Consider the following 11,945-nt stretch of genomic DNA (forward strand, 5'->3'; position numbering starts at 1 on the left):
CCTGGGAAAACGGAAGGAAAAGAAAGAAAGAACAAAAAATTAACTAGTCTCAGTTCGTTTCAGGATTAATACGGAGAAGATAAATTATTAATGATTATTAATCTTAGAAATAATGACTAGCATATAAACGAGGACGACAAGTGAACTCATGATCTCGCTCGTGCTTATGAGCAAGGCCGCTTGCAGTTGCAAGAGAGCGTTTTGATAATTGCAGAAGTCCAGGGTGTTATATAAAATCCACACAAATTTAGGAGTGTTTTTATAATTTTGCAATTATTTAATCTCAACACGTGGAAGTCCGCCGTGATATTTTTGCCCCAATCCGCTCCGCCTCGTGTCGGCCGAACCTTCTCCTCCGACAGCCGCCCATGCCCGCGCTGCCCGCCCGTTGCTCCATCGGGAAAGGGCGATCTCTGAACCGCATCAAGCGCGAAAGGGCGGAGGAAGGCCCTTGACCAGGGAGCTCACGATGGCGAAGAGGACGCGGATGGAGCTCGCCGCCGTAACACTGGCGCCGGCATCGTATTCTCCATCCGTATCCTCTTCGACGATTCATAGCCTCGACGATGGCTGCCTCACGCACGTTTTCAGCTTCCTCATGCCTATCCCAGGTATCTGGCCAGGCCCTATGATTGCTACCCTCGTTACTGAATTTTAGGGCTTTTCATGTCTGATTATGGTACGCGGCAGCGGAGCAACTCTTTTTATTTTACACCAACCACCGTTCCTACTTACGGAGATGTTGGAAAAGTGAACGTTCTCTTGTTTTTACCTTTAATTGTATCTATTTGAAATTTTGATCTGTTTTAAGAAAATGATCAAGAATCATGGCGACAACATACTGGATAATATATACTCCTTATAAGCACTCTATCTTTCCAGCTAATGGCCTTCAGTCCGCTTCACTTCTTTTTTGTCATCAGTTCTTTGATTACTCTTGGGGGACGATGGTATGTATATTATGGGAAATCAATTAAGTTATCGGAAAAGTAAAGTAATTCTTCTGTAAATTAGGTGAGCAATATCCAGAGAATGTTGCATTATTCCTCAAAACAAAGGTTTAAAATATGCAGAGAATTGATTGAGAAGTTCTACATAAATTATTACAGCTTCTGACTTCATAACGGCAACTACCCCAAAAATAGTTGGTCTGAAATTGAGACGGAATGAATTTGTTGATTTTATTTGAAAGAAATGGACTGAAGATTGGAAGCTATAAGAGGACAAGCAATTGATTTCATTCAAAAACTTCAATCCATGGGGGATCTCTCTTCCCAAAGTTTGCATTTTTCATGGAAAAAAAGGCTTTATGCTATCTTAACTGCAGTTATCATCTTCCTATAGGATGTTTACTACTATAATCAATATTCAGTTAATAAATGTGATACAATTAAGAGAAGAATTAAATAAATACTGCACATTCTAGTGGATGTCTATCGTCTTTTTTGTCAACTCCATGTTACTTGTAATCTAATGAAGGATTGAAATGCAAGAATAAGTTAAAAATAAACGGAAGGAAAGGGATAGTGAATCTGATCATAAAATAACCCAAACCTGATCTCAATGTCACCAACATATTATTGAACTCTCTGCTGGGTTCACAGAAGTAAAAGATTTTATATTTAGAACTCTGAAAGGTTCACAGAAGTAATAGTTTCATATCTAGAGTTCTAAATTTGTTCATAATGATATTGATGCTTATGTTCCTTGAATCTACAGTTATGTGATAATCTTGTCCCGTGAATCCTGTTTGCTTGTGTGACTAAGCAGGAAAAGGCCTAGTATTCTTGTATTTGCGCAGGCAGTTAGATGTCATGGAGCTGCCTACTTACATTCTAGATTCTAATATGATTTATAGTTTTGGTTTGACTGGGCACTTCAGCTCCTGGTTAGCCAGTATTCCCCTTGGCAGGTATATTTATGTTTGGAGAGATGATCACTATCTGGAATGGCCTTTGACTTCTATTGCTGTGCCATTCATTTGGTCTTCAATCAGGCTTGTCTTCATGTTTTAGCCCGGCTCCATTTTGCTAACCTGATTTTCGGCAGATGTATTGGAAGACACTGATAGGGCCTATTTGGACTTGTTGGAGAAGACCAATAGATTTTTTGACCTGTTGTTTTTCTTATTTCCTCTTCCCTTTCTAAGAGTTCTAGAGGGGTTTTGATTATTTCTGTGGTGGCCATGAGCTCATGAGTGCAACCAAGAAGTCTTTATACTCTCCCTCTGCATTTGATGTAATTACTACTCATATTGGCAGTATTTGCCCACAAGCAATGAATGCCTAGAACTTCACCCCACCTAGCTGGTGGATGGTGAATGAAGCTGCCTATTACCCACTTTGAAATTATTTTCTTAAATATCATACATATATCTAAATTTAGTTCTAGCTCCTTGTTTCCCTTATCCCTGTTGCATCTATCATTCTTTTGATAGTTGATTTACATGGCAAATTGTTGCATATGATTTGTCATGAATCGTGATTGGCACATTATGTTTGTTAAAACTACATAGCACTTCAAGTGGATCTGCCGATGAAGTTTGCATGAGGGGAATGCCTCATGAAAGGGACAGTGATTTGACCAATCTGTCCATTGTTTTTGGGTCCTAGACAGGTCACATGGAATTGAATAATTGCTACATTTGTCTAACGCCTAAGTAACCTTCCTAAAGATTCAACCTGAGCTAACAAGCTTTGAGAGGATGAAAATTGGAGATCATCTATAACTTAAAGTAGTGAATACAAAAAGTAAATTGGCTCCCCCTTTCCTAATATAGCTTAAGCTTTTGGCGTAATTGGTCACTTGATCAGCTTTCTCCTCCAAAGCCTTTTCCTGTCATTCTGTTTTTGTGATATAATAGGTCTTTCAAAACTGCTGTTTAAGGTGATAATTTGTAGTAGTAGATACAAATTAGTGATTTCCAACATCAGTTGCTTTCTCTTTGTTTGCTTCATTTACCTGAAATAAAAATCTTCCATAAGTATGTACATGTCTTTACTATGACATTGATTCAGTTAGTTCTTTTTTGGATCAGTCTAATCCTAGGCATGATAAAGTGTTCGGAATGGATGGTTATCAATGGAGGAGCAACCATTAGGCCTCAAGTGCTCTCAATTAAGGGTCATTCTATGTTATGACTTGGACTTCTGAGTGTTGATGGGGACATTAGATTGTGGCATCTTAATTTTGTCTCTGGCTGAGAGTTATGAATTAATGAGGGGGCTTATAGGCTTACATGAATAAACTACAATTAACTTGAATCTGAGAATCTTTTGTGCCGATGGTTCAGCATAGCAAGTTAATAGATCAATTCTGTCATTTGGGTAGATTGTTCTGCTGATAGTGTTACACCAATTCACATTGGCATAGATATCTCATGGATGTGGTTTCATTCATAATTAAGGTATGCTAGAACTTTCACTGAGATTTTGTTGAACTTATATTTTATCTTTACAGTTTTTGCATTTAGTTTCCTGGAGCTTCTGTGAATTGCTTTTAGCAACCTTCTCCTCTCTTTGCAGATCGTTATAGCATTGCCCTTGTTTGCCACAGATGGCGCTACTTGGCATGCCATCCCCGATTATGGTTGCGCGTGGAAAGGTCTACTAAAAACACAAGTGAGCCTGGAGTTTTTCCAAATCTTCAGGATGCAATTTCTGCTGCAAGGTTGGTGAACTGAATTTCCTATGAGAAGCAGAGAGTGTGTATTATTAATTGAATTCTGTCTCTGTTGAAGACCTGGTGATACCATTCTTATTTCTCCTTGTCGAGATCACATTGCGTGTAATATTCAGATCAAAAAGCCTCTTTGCCTGGTAAGATGATATTCTGCTTTCTCAGATGCATTCTTAAACGTATTTGTCGAATATCATGTGAGATCATCAAGTTTATCTTCCAATAATTTATCATTTATGGACTATACGAGAAGAAACATAAAGAGGAAATTGTCAGGGTTCAATTTGCATGGTAATTTCCTCTGTCTATGTTTATCATTCATCACTATAAAATTTAGTTTAAAATTAGTAATACACCATATATACAAGTTTTACTCTGTACAACCAAATGGACTTTGTTTATCTGAGAAGAAATCAATTATCTGGAAAAGCACTTTATAAGAATTACAGAATTGTTTTTCACATGTGATAATCTGATCTTTCAAATTGTGACAAAAATCATCTGGATAAGTTATCTTTCATCAAGTGACAGAATGAATGATCTGGCATTGCTCCATGGTTGAATTGAAGTACCACCCGAGGAAGGGTATATTATACACACCCTTATCCTGCTTTGCAAGAGGCTGGTTGCGAGACCGAACCCATGACCTATGTCACATGGTAGTAACTTTACCACTTGATCAATGACAAATAATAATAATAATAACACCAATACCATTCCATCTCGGAGTAGAAGTGACACATAGGCTCAATTGACTAAGCTCCCTAGGTAACAACCCTTTTCTGAGACAATCTTTGGAGGATCTTCGAGTAAACTCCGAGCTTCCAGAGTATCTGTGTCAAATTGTTTTGTTACAGTTTTGACAAATTGCAGTGGTTGTAAACTCCAAGGAATGTATGTGTTACAGTTTGGACAAATTGGTTTGTCAAATGTTTTTTAAAAAATAATTCAGTTACATCTTCATGCTACTATAGTAAAAGCTTGTGTACTGAAAAATATTTTTTCCAATATGTTTGCATTTTTGTTGACAAAAAAACTATCATTCACACATACTCTGTTTTCGATAATCTTTGTCTATGGCCATCAAGCCATGGGTTCTTATCTTTCCTTTTACTTGCCGACAGATTGGTGGAGGCGAACTCCCAGATGACACTGTACTGACCTGTTCTCGGGGCTCGGAAAGGTTTGATTATCTCATTCATGTTCTAATTATGATCCTTAGCAGTTAACTTGATCCGATTCAGCTTCCATTTGTTTGTAGTGCTATATCCCTAAAATTTGCGGTTTGTGAAAATTAGCAATGTAGTATCCTTGTTATTTCTATTCCACTGTTGTTTTGTCAACCGAGTCTAGTCCGTTTCCATGGCAGCGCATTGGAGTTCCTTTCCACATGCAAGATAACAAATTTGACAATCCGGACCGAGTTAGGATATTGCCTACTGCACCGCAGTGGGAGGTTAACAATTGAAGGATGCATTCTTCAGTGTGAGGAGAATCCTTTAGATTACCTCTCCTTTCCGATAATTAGCACAGCCACCGTACCCAATGCATTTCGACAATCACTGAAGGAACATGGCAGTGACAGCATCACTGTTGCTCAGACGAGAATAGAAGGCGGTGCCAAGGCTGTTTTCACCAGTGGTAATCTGACATTACAGCGTGTGCGGGCTATTTATATGCGAACTTGCATCTTTTTCTGGTTCGAAGTTGGGGAGCAGGAGCTATAAGCACTTTCATACCGGGCTTCTGGTACGTGTTCATTCTTGTTAGGATCGGATCAAATATTAAAATTCTGGAAGACCATTGCACTAACAGTTCCCAGTTGTTATAGATCGGCTGTAAAATATTTATCTGAAAATTCTCTGACTTCATAGTTCACATCCTTGTTTAGATCGCTAGAAAATAGCGGTGTGTAGTTTCAATTGCGATAAGATTATGTTTGAACATTGGAACAAGATAAATTATGTTTCAATTGCAAAATTCATTTTTTTTTTATGTTTGTGTTCAAGATAAATTTGTTGTCCAGTCTCTTTAGTAGTTTATGATAAATCAACTCTGCAACAAATATTATTTAGTGCAAATGTTTCATTTTCATCTTTTTTTCTCTAATTTTTTTTTAAAAAAATTGTTTCAATTTTTGTCCCGTGAGGCGCGATGTGATGGTTAGAGGTAGGAAGGGTTCCCATATCACAAGAGTTTGAATTTTTCACATGGCATTTCATAAGCCCGGAGTGTCAGAATCACTTGTGATTCTCAGTCATTATTTATTTGTGTTTTTTGGATTTATTTAGTAGGTGATGGAAAATTTCAATGGGATTAACAAAAAAAAAATTTTTCATGATAATGCATTTTGCATGGAGTAGTAAACAAGTTAAGATCAGCCAAATTTTAAAGGGTTAGTGTTAAGTTTATTTGATAAAGTAATTGAGCCTAAAATCTCTTGAAATAATTGTTCATTAGAGGTTTATTTTTTATAAACTTGATTTTAGGAATGGCAATGGGTCAAGTTTAAATTCAGCTTCGTATTAAATTAAATTCGTCTCATTTGTGGTGAGTTAAGTTTGGGATGAATTATATATATATATATATATATATATATAAACAAACTATGTTAAGCTGATACACATGATATGTAGTTTTGGTCTGTTATCTGTTTATTTAGACAACTATATTAAACTGAACACATCCTAAATACTTTTTTTTTTGTTTTCTTTTTTTAATCATCGTTAGCTTAGTACTAAACATCCTAAATAGGTTCGCTTCGCATTTGTTATATATATATATATATATATATATATATATATACTCGTCGAGCTTTAAACGGGACCAAGATGGGTTGAAAAGTAGGCGGGATCAATCTGTATTTGAGTCTATTTTTTTTTCATGATAAAACAGATTTTAAGATTGGCTAAATCCGATTCAAACTCATCCCGTTACTATCTCTATGTGGTTCTTTTGAATATAGAGTTCTTAACTAAAATTTACTCATTAGTTTTAATTTTTTTATTTATTTAATATATTGATACGAATTTTATTAATAAATATGATATATAAATATTGTTTAAAAACAATATTTATAAATATAATATAGAAAATTATTCATGTGCTGTTTGTTCATTTAACAAATTATTTAAATTTATTTATTTAATATATATTAAGTATATTAACCGTTCATAACTAAAATCTTATTGAATATGATACTTCTTCGAGAAATTCATTAAGGGTGCGTTTGGTTCAAATTATCATATATAACTTTGGTTATGTGATTATCAAGCAATCACATAATCAAGATTATGGGGAATAAAATATAACCAAATGTTATTTGTTCAATCTAGGTAATGCAACAAAAACATGTTTGTTTGAAGATTTTAATGAATAACCTATTTTAGTATTTTATTAGATTACCCTTAGTTACAAAACTAACTATAATAATAATATTGTTATTATTATTATTATTTAAACTTTATTATATTTTCCAACATTTTCATTTTTTTTATTTTTATATATATTTTTATTTTTTAATTAGTTTTTTTATTTTTAATTTTTTTAATTTTTTAAGTGTTTTTAATTTTTTAATTTTTTTTACTTTTTTATTTTTTAGGTTTTTTTAATTTTCTAGGGGTTTTTACATTTTTCTATTTTTAATTTTTTAATGTTTTTTTAAACATTTTTTATTATTTTTACTTTTTAAATTTTTTTACATTTTTCTATTTTTTTATGTTTTTTTGTATTTTTTAATGTTTTTTTTCTATTATTTTATTTTTTTTGTTTTTTTATTGTTTTGTATTTTTTACATTTTTAAAAGTTTTTTACCATTTTTTTTATTATTGTTAAATGATTTTTTATCTTTTAAAATTTTTTACATTTTTAAAAATTTTTTATTTGATTTTTTATATTTTTAATTTTTTTCTTTACATTTTACTTTTATTTTTCATATTTTTCTTTTATCCGAGGGTATTTTAGGTAAAAAAAATTCGATAACCCCGAAATCAAGAAAAACCTCAATTTTCCGAGGTTTTCCGATTCCTGGTTGCGTGCCCCTTTTGTTGACGTGTCGGACATGGAACATTACTCGGGAATCATTTATTACCTAAATCAAACAGAATTTTATTGATAACCTTGGATGGATAACCAAAATTATCAAAGATAAACCCCAACCAAACGCACCCTAGAAGTTGGTTAACCCAAGATGGTCAGTCAACCCTAGAAATTGGTTAACCCTAGATGGTCAGTGAACCCTAGAAGTTGGTCAACCTTAGATGATCAGTGAACCCTAGAAGTTGGTTAACCTTAGATGATCAGTCAACCCTAGAAATTGATTAACCCTAGATGGTCAGTCAATCCTAGGAATCGGTTAACCCTAGATTATCCTAGAACCCTAGATGGTTAGTAAACCCTAGGACATGGTTAACCTTAGAGTATCCGTCAACCCTAGGAATTGGTTAACCCTAGAGTTTCTAGAACCCTAGGGATTGGATAACCCTAGATTTTTCGTTAACCCTAGATGGTCAGTTAACCTTAGAAATTGGTTAACCCTAGATGGTCAGTTAACCCTAGAAGTTGGTTAACCCAAGATGGTCAGTCAACCCTAGAAATTGGTTAACCCTAGATGGTTAGTGAGCCCTAGAAGTTGGTTAACCTTAGATGATCAGTCAACCTTAGAAATTTGTTAACCCTAGATGGTAAGTCAATCCTAGGAATCGGTTAACCCTAGATTATCCTAGAACCCTAGATGGTTAGTAAACCCTAGGACATGGTTAACCTTAGAGTATCTGGAACCCTAGGGATTGGCTAACCCTAGATTTTTTGTCAACCCTAGATGGGCTTTGGCCTTTGGGCTAAATGGGCTTTGGCTTTAGGGGTAAATGGACTTTGGGCTAAATGGCCTAAATGAGCTTTAGACTAAATGGGTCTAGGGCCAAATGGGCTTTCGTCTAAATGGGCTTTGGGCTAAATGGACTTTGGGCTAAATGGGTTGTTTGGCTAAATGGGCTTTGGGCTAAATGAGCTTTGGGCTAAATAGGATTAGGGATAATTGGACTTTCGTCTAAATGAGCTTAGGGCTAAATGGACTTTCGTCTAAATGGCTTAGAGCTAAATGGGCTTTGGCCTAAATGGGCTGAATGGGCTAAAAAAACTCCTCGCCCTTGTGTAAACATTTAGGGTGGGCAACCGCATCTAATGTACCACATAATACCATCTAATATCACGATTGAAATAGGTCAAATCCTCTTAATCATTGCAAATGACAAGACTTAACTTTGATAATTTCACATAAAATAGCAGAACATAGCATATCACTTAACAAGAGTTACCCTAAACACTTAGCATAAAATGCCAGAGCATAGCACAACATGGCTTAGCAAACCATAAGATAAGATAAGATAACATAACATAACATAACATAACATAACATAAGAGAATATAACACAGCAGAGCACACCATAACTTAACAAGAGTTACCCTAACATAGCAACCCTAACTTTCCTTGCGGCATAACCATAACGCTCGCTCGGTTTAGGGCTGGTCATATACGCTCGATGCCTGTTCAATGCACTCCAGGATGTGCAGAGTTTGGGCGTTTGGACCGCGTTTGACGATAACAGAACTAGCGGTAAGCTGCAGTGCCCCATCTGGACTCAGTGTGATCTTCCCTCGGACTCGGACAAGCTTCCCCAAGTCAACTGATGCGGCCTGCCCGCGAGTGATCTCTGCCGCCACGCCGAGGTCGTCACCTTGTTCGGGTTGTGGTTGGAGGAAAAGGATGCAGGGAATGTGGTCGCTGCCATCGTAGACAAGGATGGTCAGAGTCTCATGGGAGCGCTCTGTTGGAACCCCAAGGTTGTTTTGATATGATCAACAAGTTAAGTTAGGTCATGTCATGTTTTAACCTTATGTCTAAGTGTGCAGGAGCTTAAGAGCACAGGGAGTCGAGCAAAAGACGCAGCCAACGAGAAGGATGACACGGGAGGAAGCCGACGGGCTCGGTGCGTCTGAGGTACGAGGCACAGCGGAAGAGTACGCGGGCGGACGAGAAGGAGGTGCACGACGTTTCTGAGGGACGAGAAGCCGGAGCGGAAGGTTGCTCGAGAAGGTCGAAATTGGGTTCGGGAGAGCCTTATTTCGATTGGCTGAAATTACCCAACCGAGCGGACCGAAGCGGAAAACCCAGACCGAGGCGAGTAGCACCGGAGCAGAGGGGCCCGGACTAAAAGTCAACTTTGTTGACTTTACTAGTCTGAGTGCCCGGAACCATTCCGAGCGCCCAAGATTGACTTTTGACCAGGATCGCGTCAAACACGATCCGTTGCGAAGGGGATAAAAGTTTATCCCCTCCCAGGCGCCCGGAACCCCTCCAGGCGCCCGGAACTCCTCCAGGCGCCCGGAACTCCTCCAGGCGCCTTGACCAAGATTATAAATATAACCTTGATCTAGAATCTTTCAATCAACGGAAGAATTATAATTCCAACACTTGTGCGCTTCCATATTAGTTTAGCTTCTTTCTTTTTGCACTTCACTGCTGTAAGAGGCTTCCCCGCTGTAAGAGGCTTCCCCGCTTGAAGGAGATACTAGTACGACACTTTCCTTGGTTTAACAACCTCCCCGGTTGTAACCAAGTAAAAATCCCTTTGCCTCTTCTTTTGTGTTTTAATTTATTGCTTTTATAATTTATGCAAGTGTTCTTTTGAAAAGTCGAGAAGGGTTGTTCTTTATTTTTACAGGGCTATTCAGCCCCCTTCTAGTCGGGCGCCGTGATCTAACAAGTGGTATCAGAGCCAAGTTCGCTTTAGGAGGACTAACCGTCAATCGAAGCAAAAACGATGGTCGGACTGAGCATATACCCGCTGAAGTTTGAAGGGGAATTTGCTACCTAGAAAAAGCGAATGCAGGTATTTTTCAAAACCGACTTTGAATTACTTCTTATAATGGAATTTGGTTTTGTAGCACCGGAGGGTAAAGAAAAATATCAATGGACGAAAAAGGATCAGGCCGACTACGTGCCAAACGGCAAAGCAGAGTACCATTTGCTGAGCATTCTTCCGCAACAAGAAGTCAACCGAATCGACAACTACGACTCCGCGAAGGAACTTTGGGAGATGTTCCTTGAGCTGCATGAAGGGGCGTCTGAATCCAAGCTCGCAAAACGGGATCTACTTCGCAACCAGCTAACCAACCTGCGACTTGGAGAAGACGAAATAATTGCGCATCTGCACTCGAGAGTTAAAGAGCTTATCATCGAACTTTCGAATCTCGGAGAAAAGGTAAGTAATCGAGATTCGCTAAGGTACGCACTAAATTCTTTTCCTAGAAATACGAAATGGGCATCACTAGTAGATGCTTTTTATATTTTTAAAGATTTAGAAAAAATTACTTTAGAAGAGTTATTCTGGACATTTGAAGTGCATGAATCAAGATGTGCAGGTACGAAGGAGCCCAAGCACAACGTCACCTTCAAAGCATCGAGAGACGAACCTGTCAGAGTCCTCTCTCGACGACGAGGAAATGGTTATGATGGTAAGACGTTTTGTAAATCTGAAAATACTAACCATCCTTAGGGTAGAAAGAAAGGACGATCCGTTGCTACCACTGCAACGAAGAAGGGCATGTCAAGGACAACTACCCCAAGCTAAGGAATAAGGACAAGGACAAAGGTAAGAAGCCTGTCCAAAATTGCAAGGTCTTAAAGGCGACGTGGGGCGATACGTCGTCCGAATCGAAAGCCGAGGCCTTCTCTGGACTTGCACTAATGACAAGTCATCAAGACGACGACTGCGAGTCAAGCTCTTCCGAAATGAGCATCGAGAGCATCGATGAAGGGGGAGCTACGTCGGAAGATAGCAGTAGTTCAAGGGGAGACACAGACAACGAGATCGATAAGGTAAGTCAGGTATGATCTCTTCCTCCCGATAAATTATTTAAGTTTATTAAACTGTTAACTAAGGATTGCTGTAAATTAGGAAAAGAAATTAAAAATTTAAAAGTAATACTAGCTAAATCTTGCCTTTAGAAGAGTTAGACAAATTAAAATTAGAAAATGATAATTTAAAAATACAAGTAAATAACTTGAAAAATCGTGCATGCTCATCTAATACAAATGTTAGACAATTTAATTATCTAAATTGGTATTTTAGATACCACAAGGGACAAATTAGGAATATCTCAAAAATGTATGCTCCTAAGAAATTTTTAGTCAATCCAGTAGGCTGGAACCTATATTGGGTTCCAAAATCTTATTTAACTTGAACTATTAATTAGATTTAGAGCTT

General features: G+C 37.3%; 1 protein-coding gene across 1 annotated transcript; it reads left to right on the top strand.

Moving 5' to 3' along the window:
- The first annotated feature begins 296 nt into the window (after positions 1-296).
- LOC122052104 (F-box protein SKIP5-like) lies at positions 297-5,673 on the top strand. Its single transcript, XM_042613507.1, has 5 exons — positions 297-611; positions 3,525-3,669; positions 3,740-3,818; positions 4,803-4,861; positions 5,048-5,673. Exons 1-5 carry the CDS (start codon positions 470-472, stop codon positions 5,403-5,405), a joined length of 783 nt encoding a protein of 260 aa, XP_042469441.1. The 5' UTR covers positions 297-469; the 3' UTR covers positions 5,406-5,673.
- The last annotated feature ends 6,272 nt before the right edge of the window (positions 5,674-11,945 follow it).

This window comes from Zingiber officinale, chromosome 3A (assembly GCF_018446385.1).
Source record: "Zingiber officinale cultivar Zhangliang chromosome 3A, Zo_v1.1, whole genome shotgun sequence".
NCBI lineage: Eukaryota > Viridiplantae > Streptophyta > Magnoliopsida > Zingiberales > Zingiberaceae > Zingiber > Zingiber officinale.